This window comes from Diaphorina citri, unplaced genomic scaffold, assembly GCF_000475195.1.
Source record: "Diaphorina citri unplaced genomic scaffold, Diaci psyllid genome assembly version 1.1 scaffold476, whole genome shotgun sequence".
NCBI lineage: Eukaryota > Metazoa > Arthropoda > Insecta > Hemiptera > Psyllidae > Diaphorina > Diaphorina citri.
In genome coordinates, this window is record NW_007377911.1 from 41,972 (window position 1) to 58,199 (window position 16,228).

The 16,228-nt window shown below is 35.6% G+C and overlaps 1 protein-coding gene across 1 annotated transcript in view; it reads left to right on the forward strand.

Annotated features, from left to right (window-relative positions):
* LOC103509230 (integrin alpha-PS2-like) overlaps nt 1-16,228 on the forward strand; it is a 48,941-nt gene that overhangs the window by 4,453 nt on the left and 28,260 nt on the right. Inside the window, exons 4-5 of the mRNA XM_026823630.1 lie at nt 11,800-11,857; nt 11,994-12,059. Coding sequence (XP_026679431.1) covers nt 11,800-11,857; nt 11,994-12,059 — 124 coding nt within the window. The remainder of the gene's footprint in view (nt 1-11,799; nt 11,858-11,993; nt 12,060-16,228) is intronic.

The window sequence follows — 16,228 nt, forward strand, 5'->3', positions numbered from 1 at the left end:
ATGAGGAGGTACAAGAGCATATTGGAACTTTGTAGATAGACATGGTATCATAGTCTCAGACGGTACATGTCTCTAGTGTCATATGAGCATATTTCACGCAGTCATTAGCTTTGGGTATGTTTTTTTGATCAAGGAATTCTTTATGGCCAATTCCCGGCGAGGTACATAAAGTGTGTTGACATTTTATCTGTTTGCATGTACTCTGCTGTAAATTTTATGGCACTTTGCAAAGCAAGGATATTGCGTCGAGTATTAAGAACTGATTTCTCAGCAGTTTCTGCCCGCCTGATGGCCAATCCAGGGCTCCTTTCTTCTGTCTTATACCAGTTGTTTGAGTAGTTATACCAACTGTTGCAACTATTTAATACGAATTCAAAATTGTATTTAGGCTGGATCTGGACCTTTTCTTTTGAAATGGTAGTAGGTCACATTAGAAGAAGATCTGTCCACTTTCCAAACCATCCCAGATCTCTCCTATACCAGTAGATAACTGCACTCATATGAAAGCTGTAACATCAGTTTTATTTCTTTGACACAAGACTGGTATATCACTACTCACTACATATTGGTTTTATTAGCAACCCATACACCCGTAGTTAAGCAACTCATCTTCTCTACTTTAACATCGGCTAACCAAGATTGATATATGATATTACGTTTACTAGTAATACCTACTCACACTCATAAAGATGTTTTAATACGCCAGGTAATCTCAATAAATCACCGCAGCTTATTGTACAGCTAACGTAATTAAGGTGAAAAGTATTACTAGGAGATTCTTCACGGGTTTGGTTATAGTGACCAGCTTGACCTCTGGTTAACTAGAGGATACTCATCGCATGTTTGTGATAATGTTGGTATAGAAATAAATACTTATCCGGGACCATTACTGGAGCGATTTAACAATTTGAGAAAAAGTCTTGGATCTTAGTGACCATCACATTGCTCTTGAAGTTACCGACTCTTTGAACTTCCATTTCAAATTAACTTTGGATGATCTAAGGAATTTTTGGTGAATTCTTAAGTCCGCTGATTCTTCTGAAGAAGATTCGTGGTTAAATGTGTTCAGAGAAATGTACCTACAGAATAGGTATTTCAGCTAAGAATTGTAGTTCTTTTATTTTTGGCGTTGCTTTCATCTTCAAGCTAAGTAGGTATATTAGGTAGTTACCATTATTAGATTTGTAGGTGTTTGTTCTATCTCTATAATAATTATCATCATAAAATCTACTACTCCCAAGTTATGGATATTCCCCTTCTCCTAATAATATACTTATAACATCTTAGTTCTTGCAGTACATACTCGTACTTATACGTATAGGTATTAGCTGATGCCTCTGTGCTTCTTATATCACTGATAAATTATCTTCATATTATTAACACTCTTCAAGTCGTTGTTTTCTTTTGGTTTGTATGTAGATCCCAAGGTGTTTCAATACTTTTGGTACAGAACTTGCAGACAAATTCGGTTTAAATGTAGGCTGGTCCTCCATAGGTCTCGAAGTGTTTCGGAACTTTTGGTATGAGAACTTGGCGAAAACTTTCGAGGGAGCAAGCGTACGAAACAAAAGGTCAGGAGGTTCTAACAAAAACCTCTCAAGACAATGTTGGTGTTATCACGCGTGCAATGCTGCTCAGAAACAATGTAATTCCCCATCTATGTTCAATGCTCTCAAGACTCCTTGTACAAATTTTATTACTTGGGAAGGGGCCAGTGATGTACCACGAGAAGAAATGGTTAAAGAAGGTATTGTTATCTTCCATTGGGTATTAAAAAAACATTAGAAGAATTTATTGGTGATCCGAACTTTTAACCCGTTTACAAAAATGAATGCTGACTTTGTGTAACTCTTTTTTGTGTCGATATTTACCATAATGGAAGACACCATCAGAATAGTAAAGAAATAGAAATCATTAAATTTGGCGTTGTCAAAAATGAAAAGCTATGTAATAGATATATGAAACCTATGTAGGTAATACATAGATATTAAGATTAAGTATATCCTTACATTTATCTAACCTTCCTCCAAGACGATCAAAACTCCTCCATTTGATGGAAATATTGGAATCTTTTGTGTCCACAGTCCGAAATTTGAGATAGTTATTCAAATTTGTATCAATTATCCCAAATGCATCGATATCCAAGTACTTTACCAATCGGAGAGTTGAATGGGTCAGAATGGGTTAGTATGATCGAATACACCCAATGTATTACTTGATGGTGATGGTGTTAAGTAGTGAATGAATATTGACCGGAGGAATTTATTGTTCCTCCTTAAGTACAGGTACACCTTAAGTGCTGAACATTGTTCCACTTTGGCTTTTCGTTTTTCCATGTTCAGCGATTTGTTCGCTCTTTTGTTCCTCCGACTTTTACAACTTTCGTGCATTTGTTCATTGAAATTTATGAAACTCGTGTGCATACGTTTCAATGTGTATGTGTACATTTGCAGAGGTATTCGATTGGTGAGTAGATACTTGAATATCTTCACTTATCCTTACCATATCCATGTATTTTCTATGCATGTGGGTAGATAAATGCTGTGCCTAGTATACAAAGGTACGTATGTTTGTTGCTATTTCGCTTTAAATTTTCTAGGACTATATTCCATTTTGGCATTTAATGAATATCTTACATCAGCTGTTGTGTGTTTATTTACCCAACGGACATTACCTATTCTTGTAGGGTGCCACCTTTAACCAGTACCTAGAGTCATATGGTCAGATTCTTATCTTGGAGTTATTGTCAACTTCTCTACATTATACTCCACATTGCATAGTAATGGGTGGGTACATGGGTAGAAAGTCTCAGGACACAATAAATAATAACTATTCGACTTTGCAATTAACTTTAAAATTCATGTTGCATGAATTGTACAAGAAATACGTTAATGCTAATAAAAAGCTGATAAATAAATTAAATGCTATGATAAAATATTAATTGAATAAAATGGCACTGTGGAGCTGTGTTGCTGATTTGATAGCAATAGTTGCTATAGTCTATAGTATAATAGCTGCCAGGCTTGCAATAAGTTACAGTGCTATGACAAATTCACAGTAGTGCTAGTGCATTAATTACAAGATAGTATGACTAGAAATAATATACATCATCGCATTCGCTGCTTGACACCCAACAAGAGAGTAAAAGCTCTTACCCTTATAAGGCTAACTCAAACTGTTCCAGGTTTAATTTTCAAAGCTCACTGTACTTTACTTCTTTGTAGGCAATATCTTCAATATTTTATGAACATATTTTGTAATGATGAAATTATGCATATTGCTAATGTTAATGACCAACAAGGATTAGCCATAATTCAGCACCGATATGGTATACAGTATGTGCATGGACCAGAAAGACCAGATTGTCTAAAAGAGAAGAATATCATCCTAGTTAAGAAAACATTAATAATGACAGTATTTCACAGCAAGTTTAGGATAATAATATCTATTAATTATAGGTATCTACCTAGTTTAGAATTTGCAACATGCTATAAGCAGGCATTATACTTGTAGGCTCTTAATAAGAATAGCCTATGATGGACTGTCTTTCCTGGATGCTGGATGCACTGAATCCTCAACAAATGGGTTTACAATGTACGTTAGAAATAGAACGCCTTCTGTCCATACAATTGTCACGAGCATACTGTATACCCATTATACTGTAGATAATGTACCTAACTTACCTACCATATTTAAATTGGAAACTGTACTCTTGGAATTCCGTTCAGGAGGAAATCAATGAAATCAATCTCGTAACACCTGTGCTACATGACGTGCTAGTGCAGGCTTGTCCAACCCGCGGGCCGCATCGGGCCGCATGCGGCCCGCGAGCTCATTTTTGCGGCCCGCGAAGGCCCACCTAAAAAAATGAACGAAAATGAGAAATAACAGTAAATATACTAAATAAGGTACGAATACGGTAGTACCATTTTGTTGTCTTTCTGTTGACAAAGTTTATATAAGTAAATATTCATACTTGATGACAATTTATGACAATAGTCACAAAGTTGTTATAGGTACCTTGTACATTGACTATTTGACGCGAGAATTCTTTGTATGAAATATGCTGTAAGCTTATACTAGGACTAGGACTCTAAATTCCAACATTGGCGACACAGGCCATAGTAAAATAAATCTTGAAGACTCCATTGAAGTTTGAAGTACTTGGTGTGCAGAACCCTGGAGTTTTCAGTCTCATGTCAATACTCCATTGACTCCATTCATTGTGGTCTGACCTCTTCCTGAAGTATTACGAATAACTCCTTCATGTTTATACGAGGCATCTCTTAGAAATGCATAGGCATTAATCTCTTGACTTCCAAGATCTCAATTCATTCTGATTTACTCAGAATCCATTTTGTTTGTAGCGTTCGTTGTCTGCCTTTCTAGGAAAGTGCATCGGTTTTGGCCATCCGTGTAGCATGTGGGTTTCGTTATCTATTCTCAATAAAGTGTTTATGCTTTTATGAATAGGTATCACTTACTTCGTTGTTTGTTTCGTTCTTACAATGTTCTTTTCCGTTGGATTTGAAGAAACATTAATGTCCATTTTGACAAGAGGAAGCAAGTTATTGCTATCGATATTATAGGTAGTACCTACCAGGACTCAGGAGCATATTATTACAAGGACCCAATATTATTATATCTACGACAATCTCGTCACATTTCCTTGGAAGTTCATTTTAATCCATAGGCAGAGGTTCACTGATTCGATTAAACATTTTATTATTTGAAAGCACTTGAATTTTCGGATAATACTGTGGGAATGCTTGATTGAAAGATACGGAGAAAGGCTACTTGAGGAACACTTGAGACCTGAGACTGGACCCATTACTGGAATAGTAGAACAATTACTTCAATTAATACTAATACGACTTCCTGGATAAAATCCCTGTGCTAGTGAATCCAAGTACACCACTTCATAGATTGTAAAGTCTGATCCAAATAGCATGGTCATGTTGAACCCGACCCATACATCATATGGGCTGATCCCCTATCAGAACCTTGGACAGCCCAAGTACCCAGGTGACAATACTTGATCCCATCAGATTGAGGTTGCTGTTGCATGTTACAGTTTGAACATTCTTTCCATGTTCATGTATGTTGTGTTTACTTTCCTATCGACCATGTCAGGACGATGGAGTCCACCCGCCAGACTTGGCAAATATCACTATTCCAATATACTTCGACCATTGTAAGAAACACGAGTAGTCTGGAACATCATGATTGAAGTTAGTTAGGAGTTGTCTTGGTAAAAATTTCAAAGAATGGCCAAATCCACCCTTTTAAGTCTTTGAAAGATGTTTGCCATCTCTTATGGATATTTTGATGACCATAAATCTCTGTAAAGGACTGCAGTAATAGGTACATGGTAGGTAACACTTTTGACTGTATTCATTTTTCGAATCCAGAGGTGCGATGAATTGTACATAATTGTTATGTACCTACTTTACTCCAGGTTTGGCTTCAAGAATTGTAGGTGTATAAATTACAGGTGACGATTTATGATGTTTTAACTCTAGTTTGAAGTGTTTGCTCTATGTACATTGGTTCAGAATAGTTCAATTTATACAAATACATAGAACATCAATTATCTCAGTACCTTAGCTACTATCTCGAACAAGTTTAACGTCTGTGTTTAAACCAATCTTTTAGAACTTTACGATTGCAATCAATCTCTCACCTCTGATGTGATACCATTATTCTTAGATTACTTTTCCTACATAAACCACAATGTAAAAGTCTTCACAAGAAACATTGAAGTTAACAATTTGCTCCTCAAGTCTCAAGTTCAATGTACCGCATGAATTAAAGAAGTCTGGGGGCTTCAATTATTTTTGTAGAATTATCCAAGTACCTTGTGTGTACTGATGAGTATCTAAAGATTATCGCGTAAATTGTCCGTCCAATCTTGAGTTATCTCTCATCTGATGCTATGATGAGCTTCCGTTTTACCAGTAATACCATTGCATTTAGCTACCTTTAGGTATGTATATGCTGAAGATAAAAAGACAGTATTTCCTTTATCAACATTGTAAGAGAATTTGGCCACATGGCCACAACAATAGTAGTGGCCTACCCAGTGGTGATTGCTGAGCTAATTGGATTATCTCTCATCTGATGCTATGATGAGCTTCCGTTTCACCAGTAATACGATTGCATTTAGCTACCTTTAGGTATGTATATGCTGAAGATAAAAAGACAGTGTTTCCTTTATCAACATTGTAAGAGAATTTGGCCACATGGCCACAACAATAGTAGTGGCCTACCCAGTGGTGATTGCTGAGCTAATTGGACTTCTTTAGTTCTATCCAAACAGCAGAAATAAGTACGATTATTTCTTAAAGTTCAAGATTTTAAAACCCAACTTCACAGGGAGCTCATTTGAAAAGGACACCTTCACTGGTCCGTCAGAATTTGGTTTCTTCATTGAATACCACACTCTACATTATCACTTGGAGCTCTTAAGAGTAGACATTCCTCAGCCTTCATCTAGGTCTTGTTATTGACGCTTTTTAATCGCTTGATATTTATGAGGTGTTTTACTGGTTTTATCAGCTCAATAAATAATTGATACTGGAACAGGCGGGTGTTCGGCATACCAACTAGTAAACCTATTGGACCAACAAAGTCACCTAAGATCTCCTGGAATTCACCTGGTTGACGTCAGTAACTTTCAGTTCCTTCTTATTTTTTCATTGAAGACATAAAATGAACTAAATTATTGTGAAGAGTGTCCAATCCATTGATATCGAATAGAAAAGGCACTCGTGTATTCATAGGTGACTTTGTCTTCTAAACCTAACAGATGACCGATAGATACAATATTTCACCACTTGCTTTATCTGTATATCCAGCTTGACTTTTCTTTCAAAATTTTCTAAAGAACCACATCTTTAAACATACTTTTAGTTGTTTTAAATAAAAAAATAAATAAATGTCTTTCTTTGTGTTACTATATCACAACTTTGGTGCTCACTGCAGCATTGTAGGATTTTTCTAAATACATATATCGCAATAATCCAGCTCCCAATTACCTACCATGCTGGCACCGGTCGCCTTCTTATTTTTTCATTGAAGACATAAAATGAACTAAATTATTGTGAAGAGTGTCCAATCCATTGATATTGAATAGAAAAGGTACTCGTGTATTCATAGGTGACTTTGTCTTCTAAACCTAACAGATGACCGATAGATACAATATTTCAACACTTGCTTTATCTATGTATATCCAGCTTGACTTTTCTTTCAAAATTTTCTAAAGAACCACATCTTTAAACATACTTTTAGTTGTTTTTAATCTTCATAGTTCCTCTTTGGATGATCTTCTATGAATTTGTGATGACTGTCTTCTCCAGTAAGTGGTCTATTTATTAATCTCTCTGTTCATCTGACCACGGGAAGATACAAGATTGATGACTGGCTCATTAGGATCTTCCTATGAATGTTCTTGAACTTCCTCGGGTAAATTACCTGACTGATTGATTCAAGACCTACACCAAGCACCTGTATAGCTCTTGGGATTAATGTATCATCCATTGACATGTTGCTAATACGAAGTAAATGTTGCAGAGAATGATTGAAAACAGCATTCTATTAGAGCTCTTGGAAAGTCCATTACTCAACTTGTCCATGTTTTCTAATAATACGTCTTTCATGTCTAGTTATAGGTAGAAAAGTTGGTAGTTAATAACAAGAAAATGTCCATAATATAGGTAGTTCGTTATGGAGATTGGTTCTGAAACTCTTTATTGAATGTATGAATATGTTTCAGGCATTTCTTGATTCCTAGGGAGAGGTGACTAAAAACGCTCAGGCAATGTTGTTTCGAAAAAATAAAATAAAGACCACTTACATAATCATATCATACAAATAGATGACCACAAAGTTTGATCAAGGTAGGGGTTAATGCCTATGGCATTCTCTACCAATTTTACACATTTTTTCGTGCAGAATATTCAGAGTTGCAGAGCTAGATAAGTTCTATTGTTCTTAGTGACACTTCCCCAGTCTGACCACCCAGTTCTCCACGATGCTCAATACTATCATACGAAACCTATGTAGATATGAAAAAAAAAGTGCATTTCATTGTATGCCATACAGAGGTTAGATATACGGTTGAACAAAAGCTTTTTTCTCTCCGTAAAAGTAAATATGAAAAGTTCAAGTCACGAATTTTAGAATCTACAAGAAGTCAGGGGACGCAGAGGTATCACTATGAATTATTTTATGTTCTAAACTTTCAAACACCATGAGTATATCTACGTATAAATTTAATAAGAACTCTAGAATTAAGTCCCAAAAAGCTTGAAGGAGATGGCGAGAAGCTTCATTCTTCTTGATCTTTCGTAAAAGGGTGTATGAATTGTTAATTGATAAGTACCTACGAATATGGTAGGACCATTTTGTTGTCTTTCTGTTGACAAAGTTTATATAAGTAAATATTCATACTTGATGACAATTTATGACAATAGTCACAAAGTTGTTATAGGTACCTTGTACATTGACTATTTGACGCGAGAATTCTTTGTATGAAATATGCTGTAAGCTTATACTAGGACTAGGACTCTAAATTCCAACATTGGCGACACAGGCCATAGTAAAATAAATCTTGAAGACTCCATTGAAGTTTGAAGTACTTGGTGTGCAGAACCCTGGAGTTTTCAGTCTCATGTCAATACTCCATTGACTCCATTCATTGTGGTCTGACCTCTTCCTGAAGTATTACGAATAACTCCTTCATGTTTATACGAGGCATCTCTTAGAAATGCATAGGCATTAATCTCTTGACTTCCAAGATCTCAATTCATTCTGATTTACTCAGAATCCATTTTGTTTGTAGCGTTCGTTGTCTGCCTTTCTAGGAAAGTGCATCGGTTTTGGCCATCCGTGTAGCATGTGGGTTTCGTTATCTATTCTCAATAAAGTGTTTATGCTTTTATGAATAGGTATCACTTACTTCGTTGTTTGTTTCGTTCTTACAATGTTCTTTTCCGTTGGATTTGAAGAAACATTAATGTCCATTTTGACAAGAGGAAGCAAGTTATTGCTATCGATATTATAGGAAGTAGGTACCTACCAGGAGCATATTATTACAAGGACCCAATATAATTATATCTACAACAATCTCGTCACATTTCCTTGGAAGTTCGTTTTAATCCATAGGCAGAGGTTCACTGATTCGATTAAACATTTTATTATTTGAAAGCACTTGAATTTTCGGATAATACTGTGGGAATGGGAATGCTTGATTGAAAGATATGGAGAAACGCTACTTAAGGAACACTTGAGACCTGAGACTGGACCCATTACTGGAATAGTAGAACAATTACTTCAATTAATACTAATACGACTTCCTGGATAAAAACAAATCATCTTAAGAACCAATATCATATTATTTATCTAGTGGTACGTAAACCTACGTACGTCTATTGCTTCTTGTTAATTTCGTTCAATTTGGCCATACGATTTTTTTGTTTTGGTTTGCTCGTTGTAATCATATTCTCCTACTTCTTTTCGACCTCTGACTTTTGTCTGCTGAGATTAGTCCCTTCGCTTCGCTTACGAATCGAATCCAGTGTCTGACTGTCTGAGTAACTACACTACTGGGACTGTTACCTATCTCTTATAGCTTTGCTCGGCACACTCTTTCAATGACCGAAACATTGAGTACCAAGAAATGTTTAATTGTTGTAAGATGTTAACAAAGAATAAGTTCAGGCTAGTGAATCTAGCGATAATGAAATACTATTCAAGTGTAAAGCTATTAAGTTTATTCAATATACTACTCTCTGCACTTGTATCACCGTCATATAGGTCGGAAACTTGGTTAGTTGTCAATTTAACGCATCTGCACATACATATATGTATGCCATAAAAATATAAAGCTCTACTTGCAAGAATAGGTAAGTATGCATATTTGCCTATCCTATGTCAGCTATATCTTCACAGGTATGGATTTTGTCAACTGCAAACACTCGTAATATAAAACTGCAAAGTGTTTTCTTCGCAGCAATATGTATGCTATAAAATCTGAGAGTAGAGAGATTTTTTTCAAGTCTTTCACTATGAAAAAAAAAGTAATTAAAGTTCAACTTTACGGCTAAATTTTAATGTTAATCAAACACATTGTAAAAAAAATTGTTTTAGCAATCTTTTACCTGGTGAAATGTACGTGTTGGTGTCATAAAACAGAATTTCTTTTAAAGGCTCTCAAGTATTTCTGCCTGCTAGGTGCTAAACTATGCATAGTTTAGTCTTTAGTATGTGCAGTAGATGAGTTTAATATAAATAATGTCAAAATCAAGGAAGATTTATTGAACTCTTCATGTTTTATTTAAAGCCATCATTTTTGTCTTGTTAGAAGGAGGAAGTAGAAGTTACTTTCTATCTTGCAGTTGTATTCAACTTGAACTACAACTACAAGGATTCGCTTTTCTGGTGAGCATGAGCTTTAAATTTTAACAATAACAATGTCCCATTCATTATTTATTAATAAATATTTCTGTAATTGTGTTTGTGTCATTCAATTGCACATAGTATGTTATTGCATATTGCAACATGACAACTGGACATAGTGTTAAAAGTAAATAAATGAATTTCAAATATGACAAAATTTAATATAATTAGGTAGTTAATTACCTACCTATTCTTCTGATGAAATCTCTCCTGGTCAACAAAGTAAGTGTAGCGACTTTCAGAGCTTATTACACCTTCTAATTCTTCTACAGCCTCACTTGGTATAGGGACTGGTGTTTTATTACCATATCCTTTTCATATTCAAACGGCATAAGAGGTCTGAGGTTACCACCTTTATGCTTATTAGTTATTATTGAAGTGAAGCGTTTCAATTTCATGTATCATGGGTGTTGAACTAATTTTATGACTTCGTTTTTGTTCAGCCTTTACCGCCCTTTTATCATAATTAATATTGGACACAAATCACAATGCGTTTATGTTGCTTATCCGTTCGTATTTAAGGGTCTTTTTTTGTACTAATGCAAAGTGATTTATAATGGTGATGGTTCGCACTAGGGTCCGTGATAAACACCTTCTTCTATTGCTGTTTTTAATTATTTTTAACTTTTAATTTTGAATTTTCGTAGGATCTTTTTACTTTCTATTACCTTTACGTATAGGGAACCTATACAAGGTAATGAGAAAGTATTGCAATCGGTCCAAATTTTCAAAATCGGGAAATGGGTGGAAATATCCGTTTTGGGGTCCCCTGATTCCAAAAAAGTGGTTTTTAGCCCATGGTCTGTACGTAACGTACGTACTACAGGTTTAAATGGGAAAAAGTAGAAAGTTGTGAACAAAATATCTCAAGAACGGTTTGTCGTAGAGAAATGAAATTTGGTATGCTATCTTGGTATGGTCCAAGGACGCGACTGTAACAATTTGGTAAAAATCGGATAATCACCCATCCAGATATTAACCAAAGTAATTGTTTTATAAATTTAATAAGAACTCTAGAATTAAGTCCCAAAAAGCTTGAAGGAGATGGCGAGAAGCTTCATTCTTCTTGATCTTTCGTAAAAGGGTGTATGAATTGTTAATTGATAAGTACCTACGAATATGGTAGGACCATTTTGTTGTCTTTCTGTTGACAAAGTTTATATAAGTAAATATTCATACTTGATGACAATTTATGACAATAGTCACAAAGTTGTTATAGAAACTTGGATAACATTCAGTTTAACTTTCATAATAGGTATCATAATTGTAATTATGTAATAGATTTCAAACATCTTTCTATTGGTCAACAACTTATGGATATCTCATTCTTTCTGATTGCAGGCTTGTGCTCCAAGATACGTTTGGTATTCGATCGGTGAGAAGCACAGGGAACCCGTAGGTACTTGGGAATGCTTGATTGAAAGATATGGAGAAACGCTACTTAAGGAACACTTGAGACCTGAGACTGGACCCATTACTGGAATAGTAGAACAATTACTTCAATTAATACTAATACGACTTCCTAGATCGGATAGGTACTTGCTACGTATCTAAAAACCAGTTCACGGACTTTTCCGAATACTCCCCCTGTCGTACACGACGTAAGTTAATTTCCACTTTTTTTCCCTTAAGGAGTTTCAGCACATCCACCAAAAATGTTAATTCTATTCAAAAATGTTAACTCTATTCAAAAATGTTAACTCTATTCAAAAATGTTAACTCTATGTTCTCTTTTTAGTCCGTCCTTTCTTTATTATTACAATAGTAATAAAAAGGTATAAGGGACGGACTATTGTATTCGCTTCTGTGTCTGTCACTCGACACATCCACCAAAAATGTTAACTCTATTCAAAAATGTTAACTCTATTCAAAAATGTTAACTCTATGTTCTCTTTTTGTATCTCTGAAAGGAATCATTGTATTTCAGACACATCCACTAAAAATATGAAGTTCTCCCTATCCCTCCTCTTTTCTTTCTCTTGTTCTATATTGGAAATTTAGCCATTAAAGGCTAATTTTCACGCTATTTGGTGCCCATTTAACAAAAATTAGGTAGTTTGACACATACACTAAAATTATGTATCAATTTACATTCTCCCTCTTCCTCCCTCTCGCCTCCATGGATTGAGAAGTACTTTACATTTTGTCCATCATTAACACTTGCCCTGAAGAATCGGTCTCCTTGTTCATTCTCCATTCCTCCAATGTAAACAACGGTGACACAAAATGCACTTCACTTTGAGGGCGAAAATGTAAAAACAAAGAAAGAGCCATATGTTTTTCGTTACGAAATTAAAAGCCAAGTGACTGGTGGTTTTAATGAGAAGAGCATGAGAGGGAAAACATATGCTACCAGTATCTCTGAAAGGAATCATTGTATTTCAGACACATCCACTAAAAATATGAAGTTCTCTCTATCCCTCCTCTTTTCTTTCTCTTGTTCTATATTGGAAATTTAGCCATTAAAGGCTGATTTTCACGCTATTTGGTGCCCATTTAACAAAAAAATTAGGTAGTTTGACACATCCACTAAAATTATGTATCAATTAACTTTCTCCCTCTTCCTCCCTCTCGCCTCCATCCCTCCATGGATTGAAAAGTACTCTTTACATTTTGTCCATCATTAATACTTGCCCTGAACAATCGGTCTTCTTGTTCATTCTCCAATGTAAACAATGGTGACACAGAATGCACTTCACTTTGAGGGCGAAATTATAAAAACAAAGAATGAGCCATATGTTTTTCGTTACGAAATTAAAAGCCAAGTGACTGGTGGTTTTAATGAGAAGAGCATGAGAGGGAAAACATATGCTACCATTATACGAAGTAAATGTTGCAGAGAATGATTGAAAACAGCATTCTATTAGAGCTCTTGGAAAGTCCATTACTCAACTTGTCCATGTTTTCTATGCTACCAAATTCACAAAAGGTCCCCCTTGTGTTAAAACAAATGTTTGCCCAATGGAACGGAGTGCAACTCTCATGTTCCCAAAATGTGAAATCGTAAAATTTGTTCCTCACCACCGAAAATTGGCGCCCTCACTGTTGTCTGATCCCCGACTGTATTTTGTATGATACATTTTACATTATTGACCTACAGGATTTTGTGACTTCTAGCCCATACCTATTGTCTAAAAACCAAGCCAAGGAAAATCTTTTGCTGTTCAGATAATTTAGAACTCTACAAATATGTAGTTCTGAATTCTAAAGAAAACTTGTGCGTTGGTACCCAGGACCCACCCAATATATATTAGGTACCTAATATGTGGAGTGGGAAGGATCAAAGCCCCTCTACAGACCATTAAATTTATGGGTACAAATTTTTGAACAATAATTAATAGGTACCTAGGTATCCTTAGCCCAAAATGTTGATCAGTAATTTGTTTCATATTACCATCATTTAGCATGAGTTACTGTGGTAGTAAAGTTTAATTTTTATGGAAGTAAAACAAATTTGGGTCATTTATTTTCTTTGCGGCTTATTAGCGGTCCCTTTTGTTAAAGAAATTCACAGTTTGGCACAGTGAAATGGAACCCCATTTTTTCAGATCTTGTACTGGATTTAGCATGTAATGAAATCGACATTCCATAAACGACACTCGATACTCTTGTACCTCGCTCAAATTTTGGGGAGCTAATTTGGAACCCTATATTTTTACAGGAATATTTACCAATGATATTAGTCTGGAACTTCATCGATTTTTCAATTATTCCACAAGTTTATTAATATTATTAACTACTGAAAACTCGTACAGATTACTATAAGATTCATTCGCTGGCGACGCGACGATAAATCCATAAAATTCGGGCGGAAAACCAATAGAGGGGTTCAAAATCAGCAGTATTGACAACGTTACGTCAGCTATTATAGCTTTCAGACACACGAAATATGAACACAGTACCTAAATAAAACAATAACATTTTCCAAAGCTAGTAAAAATGGAAAAACAATAAAATAGAAAAATAAGTAAACTCTTTATTGCGTAAACATGTAGATATTTTTCTGAATTTTGAGATTTTTTTATGAACTATAAATCTACTTCGACTGTATTTTCAGTTATGGACAGGAAGTTTATGAGTTGAAAGTTATTACGAGTCATTATTTATTTGTTCCCTAGGAGTAAGATACATAAAAAATCTGGTGTGAACATCACACGACTTTCTATTACATTTGCAGAATACGTAGGTATTTGAAAAGAAATAGAAAGTAAAAAATGGTATGGATACTATTTTGTCCTAAATAAGTTATAATTCAAGCGATCCCAAATTCATAACCTTCTAAAGCTGCGGTACCATCGGGTAAGAGTAGTTACCATTTGGCCTTACGACGTCGTACGACATACGAACCTACATGATGTTTCGTAGGATAAAGCCGGAAGCAATGTAACTTCATACATAGGGATTACTGCGTTTGATTTGATCATGTGGCGTTCTAAGCTGTGTCCACACATAATCGACGCCGTCGATCGACGATGTGAATCTATGTTGTCGAGGCAATGTACGGTTTCAGTCGACATCGATCGACGGCGTCGACAATGTGTGCTTGAGGGTTGCGTGACGGGATAGATTGGATACTAAAGCAGGAAGTAGCAGTAGAAAGAAATTTCAGGAGACCTAGGTATTTTCTGATAGAGCTTTTAGGTGACATTGTCTTCACACAAAAACTGAGACATTATAATTTTATAAATCAGGAAGTGCCAGTAGAATATGCTGTGAAAGAAATTTCCAGCGCGAACGACATGTCCATAAACATTGTTAAAGCGCTTGGGAAAAAAAAAGAAATTTCAGGGAACGCAGTTATTTTCTGATAGAACTTTTGGGTCATATCGTCTTTACACAAAATCTGAGCGATCACCATTCACCGAATCATAAATATCGACATTCGAAATTCGAATACAATAATGCATCATAACTTTGTTTTTATGTCACAAGATTTCCGGCCATTAGGCCAACACCTCCGGTTGATCAACACGATTGTTATGACCAACAGATGATGCATTTGTATGCAACACCTCACTGTCATCTTACCACACAATAGATGCACTATAACAGGGGTGGTCACTAACCTTACCTTCGCGAGCCGCAATCCCATAAAACCGATTCGGGGTGAGCCACGCCGCGGGCGAAATTTTTGAAAATTTTCGACAATCGTCACCTCCGGACGAGAATTTTTTCCAACAAGTGTGAACCATGATTAAGGAGCCGCACAAGATCGTCTCGCGAGCCACGTTATGGCCACCCCTGCTCTATAATGACTATCAGCAGACACGTAGTGACAGAGGTGCCATATGATTTGGATACGGTCATCAGTCATTTGATCAATTTGATTGGCGCTTCGAGAGTTCTCAAGTATCTATTCGTTTCCGTTTGGTACCTCAGAAGGTTTGTAAACGTATTATAGTGTTTGTTTCCAAATCTAAATTGCTAATAACGTCTGTAGATTGGTTAAACGTCTGTAAATATCAAATTTGATCTGCTGTACAAAAAACTTCTGATCGTGAGATGGAAAAGATGATGTTTTACATAAGGAATGTCTAGATTTATTAGAATATACCCTGTTTATACTGCCTAAATGAGACTGCTAAGTCCCTTTACTCTGAAAAGTCCCTTTATTAAGGTATGGTATGGGTTAAAACATCCTTGAACAGCTGTTTCGACCTTTTGGCTCTCAATAGCAACTCAAATGTTATTCAGGTGGAAAAATTTCACTCACTATTCGCAAGTGTGTACCTGATACATCTACCTATAGAATAAAAGGCTTATCAATCAT